Genomic DNA, 22,414 nt, shown 5'->3' with positions numbered 1-22,414 from the left:
AAACATAATCGAAGGAAATTTATTTTCGAAATAAGAGTGATAATTAACAGAAAAATCCCAATGGATTTAACGATTAGAATATTAAATCGACTCGATTTAAGCGTTGTTTCATAAAGCAACTTGTGTAAATATTATTGTAAAGCAATTGCAAAGACTGATACGCAAGTATTATAGTACGTTACAAATGTGCATTTTTGCTTTCGATGCACATACTTCGAAACTGTATTTCTGAGAAGTGTATGCATTTGAAATAGTGTTATCGATACTAACCGTAACTATAATTGATCGATAAATCTTGTACTTAATTTTAGAATAAAAATTGTAAAGAATAACGAGTGAATCAAACTGTTCGTAATATAATGTAATTAATATTTGAATTCTTGTGATACGTTTGCTCAAATGTATATATAGAAAAGATTAAGATCTTTAAAGATCATTAATTAATTATATTTAAACGATGACTCGTGCACAGAAGCAATGTATGATACAACGATCCTTATATGGCATCAAGATACAAATGCATGTGTAAATTTTCCTGAACTATAAGTTGATCATTTGCATGCTAAAGAGCGAATTATATTTGCACATTAATGTTCAATTTGACCGAGGATTATGTCCCCGGTAATTAACAATAATTTAAATATCATTTTACGTAATGTAAAATGTATTTTTAAATTTCACCTCTGAAATAATAGAGAGATGCGAGATAATATTACTAGTAATACATTAGTTACTACTAATACTAGTTAACTTCCGATAATGTGAAATCTTTTTTTAAGAAAGGATTACGTCACAATTACTACTTAACTTAAAAATGAATCGGTAACAAAAAAAGGAGGGGGGGGGGATATTGCCGGAGGAAACGCAAACTGTACGTATCTATTTTTTTACAACACGAATATCGAATTTTTCTCGCTTGTTTATATAATTTAATTTTTAATTAATACCTGCCTTATTAATTTTTTATTTGTTGCAACGAACGCAAGTACGAGTGTAACAAACCTTTAGAGTATTTTGATTTTTAGTTCACTTTTGTATACCGTTCATATTGTAACCATTATGTAATAAACACTGCTTTGTTGTGGCTTCCTACTACTAATTATCCTTTTGTTTCTTTTATCACCTACAGTAAATATTATTTGGATTATCAGCCCTTATCTCTAGTTTGGTGGTATTTGTATAGTTTGAATAATGTTTCTTTAATTCATACGATAGAATGCCTCGAAGATATAGAGCTTTTTATGCATATTAAATAGATTTAACAGATCGTGAAATATATGTAGGATGAATTTACCAAATGGTACCTTCTCGTTAATATATTTATTATTTATAAACGATTTCGAATAAAATTATGGAATCTTATGGAATTTAATCATCTCGATTATATATACATTTCTCTTAATTACAGTAAGCCTCTACATTATCAAACAACCGAATGCTATTAAATCGACGAATAAGTAGTCTTTACAGCACTTATGTATCTGCTTGCAGCATGAAACCTCTAAAAACGTATTCCGTGTAGCAGCGGAACCAATTTTCTTAATTGCTAGAACAAGTAGCTTTTAAGCGGGAGGAGGGGGGGGGCAAAGTAGTAACTTCGATTACGTTGCATACAGCCTTAACACGATTCTCGTTTAGAATGGCGAACATCTCGCTGAGATTGCACTACCTTTGTAATATTGAATCTATGATAACATGCTTGATCTATAAATACAGATCACAATCAGATCGATAAACATCCAATTCTACACAATCTTCTATACCTTCTTTATCTATCCTTCTTTGTTATTATAGATGGATAAAATTTCATTTGTGTATTATTTTCCGAGAATTGCTTTATTAAATATAATGAAATACAATTCGCAATTTTTCAAGAAACGTTTTATCGATATGAACATCCTGTTGACTCGAAAATGATTCAACATACGTATCAGCGTCACAGTTGCGATAAGTCTGTCGCAACTCGCTCGACAAATGGAACAACTTCATCCATTTTACCTTAAAGATCAATTCTAAAGCCGGTTCACCTGAAATCAAAATGTATTCAACCGACACCGATCTTTCCAAGCGTATTACCCCAGAAACGTGTGCGAAGAGCTCCGACTTCGTCCCGTTCACCGTCCATTAAACAAACGTTGAACTCTGCCGAGTCTTCTTCTATCGAGCTAACAAACGATTATCGCGACCGGCGAATCAAACCGACCCTGAAGGGAAATACGATTAGACCGGTCGCGGTCGATTGTTTGGTCGCGATAATCCGCGTGTGGGTGCTCTCGCGTAGGAGTGTTGCAAGACGCGAGTGCATCGGTACACCTTCGGGTCTCACCTTATAAGAAGCACTGAATAGCCGACGGAACTTCACGAACCGGTACTCGGCCCTGCTCGTGCTCGTGCTCGTGCTCGTGTTGTCGAAGAATCGTCGGCAGCGTGTACCCGGTCAGTAGCTCGGTTTTCCTGGCGCGAGTCGCGACGTCTATTCTGCTTCTCGTGGCTCGCCTTCTCCTCCGCTCAACAGCTGATCCGCCACGCGCCGCGTTTGACGTTTCGCAAAGCAGCGCGCTTTTCGAACTGTTTCGACATCTCCTGTGCTACTCTGGAAATTCCTAGTATTGCGAAGAATCGATAAATACGTACGCTCGTTCGATAATTTTCATTGCAACTCGAAAGTCAGAGATTGAAAGTTTGAAGATTAGGATAGAGAAGCATATTTCCGGCGTATAACTTTGCTACTTTCAGATTCGCTGGAACAAAGTTGCGAGAGTCCAAGTACCGGTTTATTATAACAGTAAAAAGCTAGAGGTTTCAGTGATCGTTTCTCTGTAAAAAGGAAAAGAGTCTCGGAATTTTAAGTGAAATCGTGGACACGCTGGATTATTCTAGCAGTTCAAGCATAATTGGCACGGTGAATTAGAAAACTGCGATTCTCGAGAAAAATAAATCGTGACTAGCGTTCGGAAAATAAATCATGGTGTTTGTAAAAGAGGAGACCAGTGTCGGGAAACACGCACCGGATACCTGTTACGCACACCAGCAGATTATCGCGGAGGATCAGCCGGATGATACCTGTACGTAATCTTCCGTATATTTAGAAGCCTCCGTCCGTAAATCCTTTTTAAACGTTGTATCATTTCGTCTCGCAAAGTAGCAAAAATCAACTTGCAAGAATACGTATTACGTTGTCCTCTTAATTTAATTATCAAAATTTTAAGATGCTATTCAGCGAACGTTACGGAACATTACTCGATTTCTGATCGCGTTTCTTCTCTCAAATCTTCCCGATATACCGTTAATCCGAATTTTTACCGTATATTTCAACATCGGTCTCCTTTCGTCCTCTCGTGTAAACGTATCTACTCTTTCACGTTTCGGTGTAGAAACGTTCGATCTCTGACATCATCCCGGAAGATAACCTGGTATTCTTCTTCATCAGCGTTCCGTTACCTGTCAAATCGGTTGCTCGTATACCTTTCGTCGTCTCGCCAGAACCAACCGAACTCTGTTATTCGATTTTGTGATCCAACGACGAATTTCATTGGATCTGGTTCATCCTCGCTAACAACGATTTTATCGACGTGTAAAAGCGGGTCAGGACGGACGTCGGGCTGAGGTGACGTGAAACGAGAATCGTAAGACGCGAGCTCTCTGAATATCTATCGATCTGTATCTATGTTCAACGTTCATGCATGGTTTTTGTTATTCACGCCTGATCCTTTCGTCTTCACATTTCTGTGTTCTTATTTCTGCACAAAGAGAAATTTACAAGGAACTTGAATCTTTTTTAAGCGAATCAAACAAAACGAATGGTTTACCAGTTTTGTTACAAAGATTACAAAGATGTATGTAAATTGTATGGAACGTTTTCTTAACGCTGACATTGCCACAGTAGTCGAAATGGTCAGTTTGTATTTTTTTTTTTATGGACATTTTATAGGTTCGCGACAAAAGTTCGAGTAATTTTCGCCAAATAAAAACTCAGCGAATTAATTAAAATGAAAAGCCAAAGTCGGGAGTGGCCTATTGATACATACGTATGTCTCTCCCGAGAGTATCGATTATTTTCTACTCGTTACGTAGTTCGTAATTCGTGATGCGTATAGACGTGCCAGAAGACGTTGAATTCACGGTTAATTTTACCGCGGGCTTCTGACATAATCCTACCTCTGCAAAACAAGATTTCAACCTTGAATTTTCGTTGGTAACCAGATCTAAAACTCGCAAGAATTCGACGCGCAGAAATTTAAATAAGATAAACACGAAAGAACGAAGATAATTTCTTACGAGTCCGTTGTCGTACTAAATTTGAAAAGGCGAGAAAATAATTTCAGTCTCTTGAAAATTGAACGGAATCGATGAGAAGCGAAGTACGTCGTACGATCTGTCTCTAATTCAAAGTCACCGTCTGATGCCAAGCCTTATTAATAGCTTAACGTAATCGATTTGTATTTTCATTGCACCCAAGCGATCGGCAAATACTCCACCTGGAATTCCCTTTTGTTCCTGAATTTATCGATCGCTTCTTTTATAATTTCTTTCTCTTCTGTTTCTCTTCTTTTTTTTTTTTCATCTTCGGCTCCAAACCGCGGAAGCTAATGGAGCAACGTTCAATTTTATTGGGACGTAGCCACGGAGCAACGGTTGCTCAGCGAGGAATTACAGTAGAAAGCCCGGGAACACAATCGTCCGGCAACCGTTTCTCCGTTGTCCAAGATCCCATTCCGATAGAAACTTTAGAAGGTAGTTGATTAACGAGCTTGCATTCATTCTCGCGTTAACGTTGACCTGTTTCGACGTGGTCGCTTTCATAACACGCTGTTCGCACGAGCACACGTGGGTGTATCCGCGGATGTTACTCGACGTACGTGCGATGCTCGACTTGATCGCGTTATCGATGTATTTTGTACCTAAGAAAAGAAGCACGATGATCCGTACAACTGTCGCGTTACATTTTTTAAATTACCTTGGAAAGTTTGTCGAAGGGAAAAATGTAACTTTTACGCTGAATTGACGATACTTCGACCTTCCACGGAAGACGATTGTCAGCCAATTAAAAGGATCGAATTATGTAAATTACAAACGGAGCGTGCGCGTGATAGATTCGAATGAAAGCGTTCGCGGTAGATTACAGGAGCGGTCTGCGAATAAATTATTCTCGAGCTATAGATTGAGACGTGTGGTCGGGATTATGTGAGTTTCGAAATCGTTCGTGGCAGAGGGCGTTAATTAATCATTAAGACGTACGCGAGTAAGTATTCGCGATACCGACAGTAACTAACGTGATAAATTGGCAAACACGATCAGAGAAAGTAGTAATAATACGTATCTTTCTTGGTCGTGTTTCGTTGCAAACTATCTTACAAATCGTCCGAACGTTTAGTATTCACCAGGTTCTGCGATGGTCGTTCTCGCTGACCATGAAACCGATGTAACAGTTAAGGATCTATGTTGCGCTATTTTCGATGGATAAGCTCGATCGTTTTATGGTTTTAGCGAACGATTATGAGCACAGGTACTGCTTACAGCGAGTTACAGTGGCGTAGTTACGGACTTTACGTTAGTTACAGTACGTAGTTTTGCGTAGTTGAAAGAAAATCACTTATGGTTTACTTGTGAGGTATATAGTTTGATGAGTAGGCTACTCTGTAGCGAATCGTTTTCTTTGTTATTTATTTACGAACGACGATAGACAATAAATTCAACGATAAACATACGTTAAAGTGTTTATAACGTATAGGTATATCTTTTTTTTTTTCTTTAGTTCGATCATCAGTCATGAGAATTTATGGTCGTATTTCAAGTAAAAAAGCGATTACTAGGAAAAAGAAAAAAAAAACGTTAACCGGAAAAGAGCGATCGATCCACGAAGCGTTGTAAGAAAAATCCGACGGAAATAATTAACGTATCTCGCTTCGCAATTTCCAAGGGGGATGAAAAAAGCGTTTGATTCTAAAACTCGATAAAAACACGGTCTTAATAATACGGAACTAGTGGAGAGCGTTACGAATGTTAAAATAGCTGCGCAAAGAACAGAAAACGTGACTCGTCGCGTTTCACCTATCGCTACATATTCATGTAGTTAAGAAATCCAACTTTTCATTTAGATTTACATCTGCGCCGAAAGATCTACCCGCGGCAGAACATTTACCACGATAATTCGTTCGCTCTTATCAGCCGTACGGTTCTGAAATAATAATAATGTCGGACTAATGTGGCAAGCGTTCGATTCTCAAGATTAATTGCTTCCTTCAGAAACGTTGGCCGAAGGCTATCCGTTCGACCATCCTGATCGTTCCTTTAGGCTAATTCCAGCTAACGGGCAGAAAATTACGCAGATTACACTCTGGTCGATGATTCTTCGAAATTTGACGTTCCACTTTGTCAAAGACGGTCCGAAGGCGATCGAAAAAAAGAAAAGAAAAAAAGGTGGCAGGAAGAAAGACGTACCGTACGCTCGTCCACCGATTTCTGCTCTACTGAACGTAATCGTTCGACCGTGATAACGCGGGACGTATATTACGTGTAATACGCGATACCACGCAGGCCACAATTATTCCGCACATTCGCCGTCATTTCCTGTAGGTCAGTGTGAAATTCATTGCTTTCCATCGACAATGTTTTCCCGAGCGTCTCGCCCCTGTCGCACACGCGCACCGACACGCTCTTCCTGCCATTTTCAGCATTTGTCAACGAGCTTGTTGCCATAATAATATCCGTGACAGGATACACGGATCCTGCTGATTGCCGGTCACGCGAAATTTCTTTATAACGAGATCCGAATCTTTTTGTAGCGCACTCGTGGGAATGAGAAATTTAACGGAGATCGATGCCATAGTTCCGCGAACATCGTTCAATATGAAAATAATAATTACGTTTCGTTCGAATTTTTAAGCGGTTTAGTTGTTCGATGCAATGGATTGATTTACTGACTGAACATGATCGATGGTTTGGAGGAATCGCGGATACGAAAGTCGCTTTAACGACAGTGTCATTTTTTTCTGTGAATTTAGATTCTGTGTTTTATGTTCGAGGGTAGCATATTCTTCTATTTGTCGCGTAAAATTCACGGACTAATTACGACGATTTCATAAAACGCAGAAAAAGAGGAAACTTTTTCTCTTCGTTTTCAAAGGTTATATAGCAGTTCTCGACCCGTTTTGACGACGGCTCGGAATTCGAGATTTCACTTGATAACTGTAGTCCACCGCGTAGCTGTTTTTGTAAACCAGCCGTGACAAAGTGAAAGTTGTTTTTTCCGAGAAAACCGTGAAAAAGCCGGCTCGAGATTTTCCTTCGTAGCCTAGAAATCGCGTTACGTTTTTATCGGGCGTGGTAGGAACCCGTGGTGCACGCGGATCGTAGCACGATACCGCGAACGTAGATTGAAAAACCTAAAGGCCTTCGAGCTATTTTTATTGGCATCGTCATGGATTGTTGATGATTATGCGAATTAGACGCTCCGCTCTTGGATCTTTGCCGACTAATTGTTAGGTTTCTTCTGGCGGAATTTTTTTATCCTACTTACGTAGATTCGTGTTTTCTTAAATGTCCAACTTTCTGTAACGTGTAGCGTGACTTCGAAATTATATGCTATTTGTCCATTATCATAATCATATATGTATGTTTAGATATCTTATCTATAGATTTTAAATCTTCTTTCATTCGCTTATCGCTGTACTATCGCAGTCTATTGCTACATCACAGGATAACCGTTGAAATTTTTATTTCTAACAGTTATTATTGTATCTAGAAAAATGAACGGTATCGAGGTCATCGAGAGAAACTTCTCGTTCGAGCACCGTAGATATTTTGTATATCCACAGTCTGATTAGCGCGTTGTAACGCGTTTTATTCGCATGTTCGTACGCAGAATAATTTTACACGTTCGCAACTTTGTTCGCGAAATAGGCAATTAATGTTTTGAAAATCGTTAACTTTCCACGAATCGATCGGTCTTTGCTGTTTCTTCTAATGTCGGCTCGCTTTCTTTTCGTTTCGAGAAATCCTCATTACTACGAAACATTTTGTTTCTCGTTGCATCTTGTTTTAACGTTTAGGTAGCCGTGGTCCGTAAAACATTCGTTCGGTCGCTCGTTAACCGTCGTTAGGCCATCGATCATCGTTGATCACACCTGTTGTGCGAATTGTCTACGGTAATTCCTAACACCGTGCTCCTTTCCCCTTTACTATTCACTTTCTTTCAATTCTTGCTTCTTTTTATGGGACAGTAATTACTCGAGTGTCTCGGTCACGGTTACCACGCTGAACAGAAAGGGGAATTCGATCGGCTTTCACCGAATAATTTATTACTTTTGTATTATAGAAAGACACTTCCCGGACAACAGACACTCGTATTTAATCGAACGAAAGCAAGAATCACGGTGTAACGGAGCATAACCTGAGCGATAGGTCGTGTGTAGTGACATCAAAAATTGATTAGAAGCCGGTAATTAAGGAATCGTATCTGGATGTTAAGTTGTTAATAACTTACGATTTCCACGACCTCGATCTTCCACGTCTTACGCTTCTTTTCCACTCGTCTTTTATTTTCCACTGACTTTCATTCGTAACGTTGTTTTGTTCCTCTTGTGGAATATCCTTGCGTTACACGTTGATGTGAATTTATTGTAGCGCGTGGCTTTGGAAGTCAGTCGGTCCATTTTGGAAATTAATTCCATAAATTATTTTTTCGATCGAATTTATTTATTATTTATGTTAATCCGGTAACATTTTCTTAGAGGAGTTGCTGGCTTCTTCGATCTGGCTTTGATCTCGACACAAGCGAAGTCTCTTAACTGTAGATATTGGGTTGGCAACTAAGTGATTGCGATACATTGTCGAAATGGTACGATCCAAGAATTCCTTTTTTTTTTTTACTTGCTGTGGTGTCATACGGAGGCGATACGAAAATCGTACCTACGCAATTATCTAGAAGAAAGTATGCAATTAGTTCGATAATTATCTATCTTAACTGTTATTTCATTCGAAATCGCTCGAATGGCACGCGTTAGACTGGAAAACATTCCGGATGTTATAGAGAGTGGAAAATGCCCTAATTACCGTTGTGTCGGGGAAAGCATAAATGCCGGGACGTTTTTACGATTTTTCAATCCATTCTTACTGGAGAAAACGAACACGAGAACTTCTTTTTTTTTTTTTTTTAATTTTTCTAACTCTACTTCGTATCGTTTCAACGCCGTATAGTATCCATCGAGAGTTTCCACTTGAAACTTACAGTTGCAGATCTCGAAATCTTACAATTCCGCACCTTGAAACTTGAAATGTTCAAACTTCGGATTGCAAATTCGAAATATCGTAAATATAGAGCGACGCTCTTCTCTCTTCTAGACAGAGATTTATGGAAATATAAGTGGAAGGTTCGTGGGCTCGTAAAAGTGAAAGTTCTTAAATCGGATCGCACCGTTCAAAACGGTATCGGCCGGTTGAATCATCCATCGGAGTCGTTTCTACATATTTTTAAGGGCGCAGCGTTGTCTCGAGGAAGAAAGTATCGAAGAAACAGGTCATCGAAGCCATGCGAGCTGCTGCATATTCATGCATGCACATATAAGCTGCTTGACCTTAAATATGTGACTTATCTTCTCTGACATAACGCTGACGATGCCTGGGAACGAGTGACGTACATAATAGAGTAACGTTAGGATCGTCACGCAAAAGGAAGTTATTGTGTGTAATTACCTAAGCTGTTTCCGTTGAGAACTCTCTGTTTCTTATGGAAAAAGAAGTATAATAAAACCTTGTTTGATATTCTAAAATATAACTTTTCGTTCTACAGTATCACTTAGTTTTTTCATACTTATGTATTTTTTACATTTTCCTTGCGATACAGGTTCTTTTATAGAGACTATTCTTTTTTTTTTTTACTTTAATTTTTTAACATTTTTTCGATTGTGATTTTTACAAATATTTCTTATATTTCAGGTGTATTGGAAAAGTGGGAGTCCCTGACAGCTAGAATGGAGGAAACACAAATGGCCGGTGCGCTTCATCGTGAGTTAATAGCTCTACGTACGGAATTCAAAGCAGCACACGATAGACTCTTCTCGTACGAGATCACTCTGGAGCAACCTCACGTACTGGACGAGCGAATTAATCGAATCACGGTAAGAACTTTGCATTTCTATTGCTGCAACCGTATAATAATATTGGCAGTAACGTTATGGGATATTATATACGAGGTATTTCTAACTATATTTCTCACGGTATCACTTTTGCTGTGAGATGCGTAATAACAGTGTTTGAAAGATCTCCATATAAATTATGCTTTTAAATCGCGAGATCCGGTGACGCTGTTCCTCCCGGTTCGTGTCTAATACAGATGTACCAAGTGTCGATAAGATTGCCTTGGTCGGTAATTGAATCTCTTCGTCGGTATCTTACAGATGAATTGTATACCGACTGATATAGTATCTTCTCTGAATAAACGCCGACTATAGATGGCGCAAAATCATTCTTTCCCGTAAGTTAAGTTAAATATCGAAAATCACGACTTTTCCGCTATATCGTTGAAATAAAATTACACACCGACGATAAGAATATCCCGTAATCCTCTCCCGCTTCGATATAGTCAAAAACTAACCAGAGATACAAGCAAAAGACGTTGTTCGGTTCGTAAAGCAATTTTTCGACAACGTTTGACTAAATATGCCAGCTTTCGAACAGTACCAAGCGTTTTTATCGGTTGTCAAATACATTGCCACGCGTGAAAACTGACGTTCTTCTAAATCTCTTAAATCGGATCTCGTTGATCCTCGTTTTAACGCGCGACATTCGATTTGGGAAAGTATTGGCGGGCGTTCGCCAGAGCGGAACAAGCTCGGGCATTATTAAAAACATCCTCGAGAAGTTGGAGAGAGCCGTGACGGGGAGGGGCTCGAGATGAAAGTAGGCGAAATAGAAGTAAGAAAAAGAGGAAAAGGGGGATGGTGTAGGGTACGGTGGAGCGCGGAACAACCGGGGATGGCGGTCGCGGAGGAAGAGGAGTATAAAGAGAGGGAGAGACCAGTCAGGAGGCAAGGATAGAGGCAGAGAGTGGCGTAAAAGCGTAGTCGTGTCGCACGTACGCTCGTCTGACGGCGACGTGCCCGGCATCGCAACTCGCCAGAGCGAACGCCGACGAACCTGGCCAACCCTCTGAGTTCCACCCCCCCGAGAGTCATCCCCAGCCTGCCTCTACCCTCCGTGAACCCCTCTCTGGAAACCTCTGGAACACCCTGGTCTCCACCTCCTTCCTGTTTCTCTCTTCGTCTCGCTTACTTTCCACGATTCTCCGCTACACCAGGGGCTCTTCTTCTCATTTTCGCCTCAACTTTCTTCGATCCTCCCCCGGTCTTACGCTTTTTCCCGTCTTTTTCTTCTTCACCCTTTTTCTCCTCTCCCTTTCTCGCTCGCAAACCATCCTGCTCTCTCTTCGTAGCCTACTGCACGCCCCTCGTCCCCCTGTTCCTCGTAATATCCCTAACATCCCTACCAACCTCATTGCGAAGACCAAACACATGCTCCCTATCTATCATCAAGATGTATTAGCGTCCAACATTTGCCGGGTGAACTCGTCGCTGTGCTGCATTATGCAGCAGGCGCGAGGCTGTCTAGCCGCCGACATTCACCTCGCCTCCCCTCCTCTCCCCACGTGCTTCTTGTTTTACATGTTTTCGCGTGCCACGTTCCACGTAACCGGTCCTCATCCAGCGGTTCGATCGACCAGCTACGACGAAACGCTGGGTCCAAGTTCGAGAGCCTGCTTCGTCCCACGTGCTAGGACGTGGCAGACCGAGCTGACAGACGATGTACGACAGGGCCGAGCGTGTGCACGAGGTTTCGCACGCGACGAAGGCTGTCGATGGTTTAGGGCTAGCGAGAGAGGGTTGACGCGCCGTTGAGGTAAGCCGTGCACTGGGGTTCGAGAAGCACGCGCTTCGAGGATTAGCTCGCTGTGGAAAGCGGGGCTTCGCGTTACATACTGGTTTTGCGGGCGAGAGTACTTTTTTTTTTTTGGCTGGATTTTGAGCGGAGTTAAAACGGCGTGAGAAGGTTTTAAAGGTTTTATATTGGTTGATTCTCGTTTGGAAATGTTTTCCATAGCAACTCGTACACTAGCTTTCTCGTCTCTTTGGCAAATTTCTTGCTCGTGAAAATATGAATTTGCGTAAACGTGCTGCTCGGTGCACTTATACGGTGTAAGCAACATTCTCAGCGTGAAACGTCGCACGATACACGGACTGAAAAATAAAAGGAGGGGGGGCGGGAAAGGAAACGTTGGAAGCATCGACACGTTCGCCAGACAGATTCTCGTTGAGACGGGAATCGAATCGACGTTAACCAGTCGAGGAATCGATTAGCCGCGTTGGTTCGCGGATACAACTCTCCGAGCCGAGCAGAATATTTCGCATGCACGACGTACGACGGAAAGCGCGATGGAATGAGCGAGTGTGCAGCGGCGGCGTGGCGCGCGAATCCGAATGGAATGTTCCTCGTGTATTACGCATTCGTAAACAGGCTTGAATCGAGCCTGTGTGCCACGCTATTGCGAATCGTGCGCGACACGCCGGACCGCTGATTAACGTTATTGCGTAATTCCACGACGGCTCGCGTCTCGTGTCTCGATATTCCGCTCATTAGCGATCGTTCGCACTTTCCACTGCGTGATCCGCCTGTGGACGATCTCGTCTACCCCGTGAGAAAAGTCTCGACTCTTACAAATCGTCTGGCATTTTTAACGCGGACAGACGGAGTTCTTGGTACGATAGTTCAGTGTGTCTCGGCCGAGAGTCGTTATTTCTCTTCCCTGTTCCTTCGCAATTTCACGATTAAATCGTATCTTCGTAGAGACAGATAAGGAGACGTTCGTTTCAAGCTTAGAACGGGTGCTCCATACCGTGAATATTTTTCGTTACATTTGCGCGTCGTGTGCGTTCCATGCGTTTTCTCCTTTCGCGTATGTATAAACGTTCGTAGGTCAGTTACGACGAAACAAAGGATCGAGCAATCGTTTAGAGGATTTTGTAGGATTTTGGTGGATCTGTCATTTGACATCTAAATTTTCAGTTACTCGAAGTGTCGCGTAAGGCTGCTACAGATTTGCCGGTTGCAGCTTTTGTATCGGGATGGATATATTCTGAGAAATCGAGAAAAATTGGAGTTGATCGATTTGGCTTGCGAGAGGCTCGCTCTTCCTTGACCTAACCCATCGTCGTCCCACCACATCGCGCGAGAAAATCAATTCGATTCGATGAAGTGTCTATAAAAGCCACGCCCCAGACATACTAAAAACTTCGACAACGACTTGGTTCGATCGTTCGCAATCTTCGGTTGGAATTCCTCGCGCGTGCACGGGTAACGAACTTTCAAGCAGCTTAAGATCGTAAACGAGCAACGTATACAGATTCGACGCGTCCGTGAGGACCGCGAGGTTAATCGCGAAAGGCTTTCACGGCGTGGAAGCTCGTTAGCCAGCCGCAAAGTCGATACGAGCTATTTCGAGTGGCTTTTGCCGTGCCTTTATTCGGTTCGATCGCGTTCGAACGCCGCGCGCTGCTTTTTCTTGCGTCGCGTCGACCGGTGGCGGCCTCCTTTTTTTAAAAATCCCGCCTTCTCTCGTGACACGCTGCAATTAAAATACTGTAGCGGCGGCGGGAAAAAGCAGCGATCACCGATGGAACCGGGTTCGTCGACGAGCATTCGAGCACGTCGCTTCGTACGTTTAACGTCGCTACTTGCGACCAATCGCGTCGCTTAGCGAGTCCTATCTCGTATCTCGAAACCGTAGAAAATTCGAGTTTTATCCAGTTGTCTATTTACGCGTCTCTTTAATCGTCCGTTGCTTCCAGATATCATATCGCGATGGAAGGTGTATTCAATTTTTCTATAAACATAACGTACAATAATCTACGTATTTCTCGCTTTTAACCTGGCAACTGATCTCATCGCAGTGTCACGAGGATTAACTCGTATTCTCGATCAGCTCCGAAGTGCACAATATCGAACAGCACGAATTTCATTAACTCGATGCGCGTGAATCGTGATTTCTCGCCATCCTGATTATAGCATTCTCTAAAACTCTTTGTCAATCCCCTCTTCAATCCGAAGTACCAAGAGTCCTCTGAATCCCCTCTTTCTTGTTGCTACTCCTGGATCATCGGTATCGCGGTCAGAGTGCGCCGTTACGAGGCCAGGTAAAAAGCTAATTGCCCGGTTGGACGGGGCACGCGTGGCTTTAAACAGAGACGACACCTCGTGCCAAAGAACGCGGGAAAGAGAAAGACAGGGGAGCGAGAACGAGACAGAGAAATCTGGTAGCCTCATAGGCATGCAGAGGCCGCAGCGGCAGCCAGTCGGCCGCTCTGTATACCAAATTCGAATCAATTGATTGGCTGTTGATTGGAAATTGAATTAGATCGGAATGTGCGTGTCTGCGTGTTGGCGACGGTGGAAAGGGACGTTGGCTGGAGGGAAAGCTTGTAACGAGGGATCGGAGAGGGTTGTCGGAGGCTGGACCTGGGCCCCAGAGGGAAACAGGCGAATGCGGTGGGTGGTTACCGCGCGGAGGGGAACGGCCGCGAAGCTGCTGCTTCTGCGTTCGCGATGTGCTCGGAATATCAATGCCAGCCACTTTTCGTCGCGACCGCTGTCGGACAGCGCGCTACCGCGCCTCTTCTTTCTCCTTTCTTTTCCTATGCCTCTTTTCCTCTGTCTGGCGGGTTTCTGCGGAAAGGCAGCACGGACTCACGCACGCCGAGCGTGAACCGCCGCTTTTCACGCGTCTGACCTCTTCGATAGCGTGCCTGGAATCGCTGCTACGTAGACGACGTTTGCTCGTGCACGGATTTGCATCGATTAGCCGCGCAGCCCTCGAGAATATCGATTCGTTCCTCTGCATCTTTTTTAAAAGAATGCAGATAAAAGGTGCCGTACATGCAATATGTATTAGACTATAAAGTCGGAAGTTTATAAGCACGAAACGAATAGCAACAATAAACGACGTTGACCGTAACAAATCGAACGCGTGATACGAAGCTAATCTCCACGTCAGAGGCTATCGGTGACACCATGTCGTTCTACGGTCCTTACACGTTGCAGTTGAGCAAGGGGATCCTTTGATCGATGGAGGGCGATGGAGAATCTTGAACGAAACCAAAGTTCCAGCCGTACGCCCGTATCTACCGCCCCATTTGTCGCTCGTACCGCTGTGTATTTTACTGAAAATATACCTTTGGTATAAAAGAATCAAATGGTCGAAAGTAAATGGTCGGTAGATGTCCTAATACGTGCAGCCGTCAGTGCAGGTAGATCCAGACATCCACACGCAGACCGCGCGTCTCTACGTATACCTATATATCTATTTGTGTCTGACGGATACCGTTCCTATCTACTTTATTCTATTCCCGCGAAACGAACATTTTTCCAGGCTTGAAACTTAGGCTATCGTCACAGTGGACTTAATGGACTCAGACTTGACTCCTTCGACGCATTGAATTTACCAAAACGATAATTCTCCGCAATGCGAGTCCATCGCGGCGATAGCGTTACCCAGAAGCAATTTCTAAAAATCAGCTTTGAGAATCAATTTCTCTCTCCTCCCTTGTCCAAGTGGCAAACTTTCAATTTCCGCGAGGCAACCCGAAAGTAGCAGAGGAGTCGGAGCTCCCTGATTCCAGGGAATTCCGAAAGAGATCGGCGTACGATACGAATGCAAGTAGGAAACAGTAGTAAACTCTGTCGTTTCGAGGACAGGAATTACTCGATGGTACACGGAGGTGGAAAGGAAACGTGGAGAAGGAGACGCGAGACGCTGGATGACCGCAAGAAGAGCAGGTTTTACGAGCGTCTCTGCCGAACTCTGCCGCTCGTCACGCGAGAGAAATGACACGCGGTGGGTTGGCAAAGAGGAAGAGAGAGAGAGGGAGGGTGGGTGGACGGAGCGGAGAAAGCGGAGGGGCTCTCGTTTTCGTTCTGTTACGGGCTGCGTCGCCGTCGTAAAGCTGGGTTTATTTATGCGGCCCTCGTCGGTCGCCTCCTGCAGTAGGACGACGGAGACGTGACAACGTGACGTGGTTACTCCATCGTGTCTACCTTGCGCTCTTACAACCCTTATAGTTCGGTTATGTTCTTCCTGATAAACGTATCTTTGCTTATTTCGCTCTTGATGTCCGATCTCGCGTCCTCGGTATCGAACGAATAACCTTCGCGAAGTGGAGTTCCAGACGAGTTACGTACACGATGCTGGACTTAGTTTATTTGGCTGGCATCCCTTTTAAAGTTTAAGGGAGAAAGAGAGAAAAATATAAATATTTAAGTAAATGTAAAATTACGAATATATGTAATATATCGCATATAGCGATGCTCACATGTATCGTAATAGAAATACTTGCAATGATTCTCTATGGGAATGGGAATGGACCCTTTGTTCTCGCTGCGAGATGTACAGTTAGCTTTCTTTGGTCTGCTACTGTGACCAGTTTATACATCACCCGCAACCCCAAAGCCAACCCCTACGTCGTAATCGCGAAGAACGGAGCAATTCGTTCGAGTTAGTGGAAGAAGGCAACCACTAAAAATGTATATTTAATGTTGCAGGCTGAACTGGCTGCGTTGAGGGATCGTAAGGCGGCGATGCTGGCGTTGAACGTCCAGACTCACAGACTGATCACCGATGTTGGTAATTCTAGCTCGTTGATCTTCACGGCGCTGAAGGATGGCGTGTCCGATTTGTATCACGTTTGGGATGAAGCCTTTCAAAAGTGAGTATCGGATAATAGTTATTCATTCGAGCGAGAGTTACGCACGAACGTTAGTGGGAAAATCATTGAACGGGTTTCAAAAATTAGAGAAACTTGCGAAAGAATTGGAAATAATCGAGAAGTAATTTCAGGAAAGCGTGAAAGTTAGAGTCTGAAAAATTCGATGGATAGTCTCTGCTATTCATTTTCGTATCGTAAAAGAAGAATCCTCCGACAAGACGAACTAGGTGGTGGCATGAAACGGCCGATTAGGCGTTTAACGACATTTACAATTGCTCGACGTCTTCCTGCTTGTTGAGGAGACTTGCTTTTCCCTCGGAGAGGGTACGAGGTTATCGAGTTTCGAAGCGCGTGGAATAGCTGGTTTAGGATCATTGACTGACCGTTCGCTGGCCGGCGTGTGACGTTGGGCAAATATTATGAGAGGCAATGAAGCCTCGAAAGCAAACACAGCGGGAACCATAGACACCATAGGTACCGGCAACGAGGGCTCGAATCTTTGGGATTTTGACCCGTGTCAAAGGATTACTAGTTTTAGCTGGGATCGTCAGTTTAATCTTCGACGTTTCTAAACCGTCGTTCCTAAACCATCCGTTTAAAGTCTTCTATAATATACTATTACGAACAATTTTAGGAAATAGACGCGTTTAACGCCAACAACTTTATAGTTGTCTCAACGATTTTTAACGTTTCGAATATATAAAGCTATAGAATTTAAAAATGCGTTGGAACTCGGTGGGAAAAATATTTTAACTTCCTTATTTATTTCGTAAAATATATCACGATATATGCGCTATCTCTTTTCTCTAGAAATTCGTTGCTGTGGTTTAAACGTTTTTCTTCTTCGCGTTGTTAAAATTTATCGCAGAATCACACACGTAACTATCGTGAAATTCCTGTACAAGCAAATATTAGATTAGACGAAAACGATGGTACGGCTGTAAACGTAGGGGCGTTTCTCGGGCAGGTCAAGCAAATCACGGACCTTGAAATTGATACGTGTTCCAAGCGAAAGGCACGTCTGCGGCCGCTCAACTCGCGTTTTAATTGCCGTATGAGCACTTGATTCCCCCGTCTGATAGGGGTCTGACCCATGCAAAAGGGTTTACCAGTGACCCACTGGGCTTTTACAGAGGTCAATTCTATCCCTCGCAAGCTCCCCAGGAATTTCTATTCTTTGCACGAGCGCACGCCACTCTCTGCAACGTACAAATCGACCAGTGCTACTCGACGCTTCATTTTTCGAACATAGCCGTGCCATCTTTCACGTTGTATCCGTCGTCATTTTTCAACATTTTCAATATGCAACAAATTCTGCAAACGAAGCACCGAAACTCTTGCAAATACGTATGCAGTTTAAAACAAGTTCAAGATTATAAAATTCGAAACGTTAGAAAAATGTTGAGGCCTCTTTTCGTTTCGCGACGCGCTAAAAATCTAGTAAAATCGATATCCTGTTGGGATCCTGTAGAGCTGAGTGTGTTACTCTATAGGTAGGTCAAGTAATTTCGCCAAACGCAAGTTAAAATCGTAAATTATCGCAAGCTGATGGAATACTTACGAATTTCGGTCTCGTTTCTATTCAGTGCGGCTATCCTTCCGAGAAGTGGAAGGAATTTTTTCAATCACACGCCAATGCGGGAAGCAGACGAAAAACCAGTCTTCCTGGTTTCATTCGTGCGAGCCTAGGGCGCTAGGATTGACCTAAAGTGTTTCTATTTGCCGATACCGCCATCGGGGAGATCCGCTAATAATTTGACGTCTTACTGTTTGCCAAGAGGCTTTGCCCTCGTTCCACTTTTTATTGTGTTGACCCGACTCGCGATTTTTCCATTCAATTTCGTAGCTCGCTTTCACCGATTCCGAGAACCTGGAACAGCCGTCTGTTTATCGAACGTCGCGGATCGATCGCATCCAGAAAAGGAACACGTCCGGGAATAGATTCGGATTTTCAGTTAGTTCGGTAGATCTAGGAGAACTGGAAGATATTTACAATTCTTGCATGCTTAGAAAGCGATTGGAACGAAAAAATGAACGTTTTCTTTCCTCGTGATACTTTTCCGTGAAATATTTGTTTACGCGTTTATTAATTAAGTTATATTTCGTGAAATATTAGTTTGGTAAATTAGCACGCATTGATTACCTTAATTCGAACCAATTGTCTCTGTGTCTCTCCCCTTACTTTTGCTTCACCTCTGCCGCTCCTTCCCTTTCCCAGTGCCTCCGTTAATTTCGTCGGATATGGTTCATTAAGCTGCATAGTATTAGCTTAAAATGTCTAATGAAACGCGACAGCTCGAAACTCAATGCGATATTCGCCATATAAATCCTTCAAATGCAACTATAAATCTTAGAAATATTCAAGCAAACCTCAAACGATCAGCGCACCGTTCCTTTTACAATTTCCCTCTTCGAATTTCGCCAGATTCCCGTTACGTTCGTCCCCGTTAGAAATCGCAGATGTATCGGGTTAGCAAGTAAATGATCGCGGATTTTATCATTAGGTGGCATTGACAAAATCCGCGATCACTTAGTTGCCGACCCAATATAAGAATTCAGAGTCTGGAGCCCAAGTAGGTTGCTTTATCAAATCTATTACCTCCAATAGGCCCATCGATGATAATCTTCTCTAAACGGTATTTTGCAGGGCTAATCAACAATTGTGCGCTCTGCAAGCCGTCCAGCAGTTTAGCATACGTTTGGCGGAGCTTCAGTGCGTGTTACGGAGGGATAAGGATACCCTGGCAGTTTTGGACGTGGCCCTACAAGCAGGAGCTACTTCAGAGGTTGCTTCGTCTGTTCGTCACGTCGCCAGATTGCTGTCCGAGAAGCAAGACATGAATTGTCAGGTAAGATCAGGTCTTACATGTATCCTTGATTTTTACGAATACGGCGAATCGTTTTACGTTCTCAAGAAAGTGAATGTCCATTTTTAAAATACATACCATTCGTATCGTTCGATGGAGCGTTGTAAAGGTTAGCGAAACGAGCGAGGCTAGTAATGGTGGAAAATGGTTGGACAATAAAGTTTTTCAGTGCCGCGTGAAGAGTGTCGGAAGTGATTTCGCTAAAACGGGGAATGCTCGTATATCGTAACGTTTTTATTTCACGAACATCTGGGTCTCTGCAACGTCCTACGCTAACGCGTTCTTGTTAGAAGCTCCACGCGCTTTATATCATTTCTCTATGTTCTACGCGTGAATAATAATCTAAGTTAGATTTTTAAAAGACAACGTTCACGCAAATTTTGCTGCTACGATAGAAAAACTGGGAAACGTTAAACGCAAAGAACGCGACAAGGTGCGTTCATCCGCAACGCGTGTGTCGACGAAAGTTATCCTCCATTCGACTGGAAAATCGTGTCTTATTGTACGATACATCGATCCGCGATCGGATCGAATATCGTTCGGATTCTATTGCCGTACGTACGTGTACGCCTGTACGTGTGACGATTAGAGGCATTGAAACGGCTAAAGAAGAGAAGAAAAGGCGGACGATACTAAGTGCGCGTCGACCGATTTGCAGCGACCGATCCGCGCTTGGATATAATGGCCATCTGCCAGTCCAGCCTCGGTCCTTTATCCTTTTCCTATTTCTATCGTGTCTCTTCTTCTTTGTTTCGCTGCTTATGACGGCTATTACTCTTTCGACCTCTCTCTGCCTCTCCTTCCATCCGAAGAAAATTTATGGACGAGAATTGCCTAGACTCGAAGAAATTGAAGAATTTAAGACACTTGGAAGATTCGTTAGCGACAGAGAAACACGATTGAATCGAAAGTGACCAAAAGAACGTCGAGTTGTCTTAAGTATTGTTCCAATTCTTTTTTTTTTTTTGTTTTTAACGTTTGACTATGGATATTGCGATTACCATTTATCGACGATTGCGGAAACAACGAAATCATTGATAAATCGTTTGGACGATATTCCCACGGTATCCTTGATTTTCAATCGGTTGGATAGCTGGTAGCAATTATTCAACGTCCTTGGACGGGGTAACGGTTCCCGTGGGTATCACTTGTGTGCATAAAACCATTTCCCCGCGTAGATTGCCTGAGCGGAAGAACTTTGGGGATATGGTTCTCCTAAGGAAGGCGAGATTATAAGGCGAATCATGTTTATTGGTTCGTCTTCTGCTCCGCAAAAAGAAGAAACCTTTTCCTCGACTCTCTGTTTTTCCTCCAAGTAAAATCTCACGATGAAGGGTCTTCTCTCAAAGGGATCGAAAAACTACCCGTTTCAGGCTACGAATTTTTTTTGTATGCGTAACATTTTTTTCCCATCGTGAATTCTATTTTCTTCGTTTATTTTATGGTTAAAGAATGATACGATTAATTGGCTAAACATTATCTTTCGATTACGAGTTCCAATTACTCGAATCTCTACGTTTTCCGTTCGACCGAGTAATTAGCAGCAGAAACGAGGAAACAGAACGAGAATCGAACGTTAGGCGCCGCACAGTAAGTCGAGCAATCGTGCGAAACCAGTTATTCTAATCGCGTAGCGGCGAGGGAAAAAAATGAGGAACGTCGACGTGGAAATATCGCGTGGCGGGCGGCACGTTTCTCTGACAAGCGGAACACGGGGCCAGGCCAATCGGAAACCGTGATAACAAACCTGCCACCTGCTTCACCTCGAGCTACTTTTCTCCTTAAGTCCATAAAAGCGTGGAGGCAAACGCGAGGCCAAGACCTTGCCAAGAGATTTACTCTATATGCAAATGTAAGACGGATATGGTGGAAATAGGGGGATGCGATGGCGTTTAACCGAAACACGATATCGACAAGTGTCATCTGTCAAACGTACCCTTCTAATCTCACCCCCGTCTTTCCCCTTCTCGCGCCACCTTTCGGAAACTACCACTATTTATAGACCGTATCCCACTTCTTCTTCGACAATTTGGGTTTGTTAACCAAGTCGTTGTGAACTTATTTTCGACATTCGAATATACTACGATGGCAAATGAGACGGCAAATACACTGTTTTCGATACAGTGCCGCAATTAGATTTTGGTTCTGTCCCTACATTTTAAGATCTCTATCAATTTTTCTCCCTTCTCTTCAACAAATTGGAACGACGATTCTTTATCTTCCGATAAATTCCATACCACCCGATTGGCATTTTTCCATCTTTACGTTACTAAATCTTGAAGAAAAAGAAACAAGACAGCAACCTCCCTCTTAAAAGAAAAAAATAAAAGAATACTACAACAGCCGCTGCGAGAAAAAAGCAAGGCGAAACGAGCTGTTACCTTTTCAACTTGCAATTGTCCCCGCGCTTATTTCGCCTGTCCGGAAGACGTATGGCTCGCGACGCGATATTTTTACCCCAAGAAAAGCAAGAAGGAGCCTCGTTCCAGGCAGCAACCCCCAAGTTTCTCTATAGCAAACGTTTTAACGGTACTCTTGCAGTCGTTGTTCCGCCAATGAACTCCGTTTCCGGGCGAATATTCAAAGTCGCGTCAAGACGGAGCAATCCGCTCGGCTTCGTCGATCTACGACACTCGAGGGGATAATTTCATGCACGCGACGTTACATCTTTCTTTTCTCCTTTTTTCGATACGATACTTTGCCCGAGCCAGGCAGACGCGTTTCACCGCTCGACAAAGTGCTTCGCGTTAAGAGTTCCGCCTTCTTCGAATCTTAGAAGAAGAAGAAGAAGTTGGT

General features: G+C 43.0%; 1 protein-coding gene across 7 annotated transcripts in view; it reads left to right on the top strand.

Annotated features, from left to right (window-relative positions):
- The window catches only part of LOC138184880 (klarsicht protein), a 119,573-nt gene that overhangs the window by 82,557 nt on the left and 14,602 nt on the right, over window positions 1-22,414 (top strand). For all 7 annotated transcript variants that reach the window (XM_069123280.1, XM_069123281.1, XM_069123278.1 and 4 more), the window contains exons 17-19: window positions 9,937-10,118; window positions 16,588-16,751; window positions 19,399-19,600. In XM_069123280.1, the coding sequence (XP_068979381.1) occupies window positions 9,937-10,118; window positions 16,588-16,751; window positions 19,399-19,600 (548 nt within the window). The remainder of the gene's footprint in view (window positions 1-9,936; window positions 10,119-16,587; window positions 16,752-19,398; window positions 19,601-22,414) is intronic.

Source organism: Bombus flavifrons, chromosome 11 (genome assembly GCF_040668555.2).
Source record: "Bombus flavifrons isolate JBK064 chromosome 11, iyBomFlav1_principal, whole genome shotgun sequence".
Lineage (NCBI taxonomy): Eukaryota > Metazoa > Arthropoda > Insecta > Hymenoptera > Apidae > Bombus > Bombus flavifrons.
Note: the sequence above shows the minus strand (reverse complement) of the source record. Positions and strands in the feature narration are given on the sequence as shown.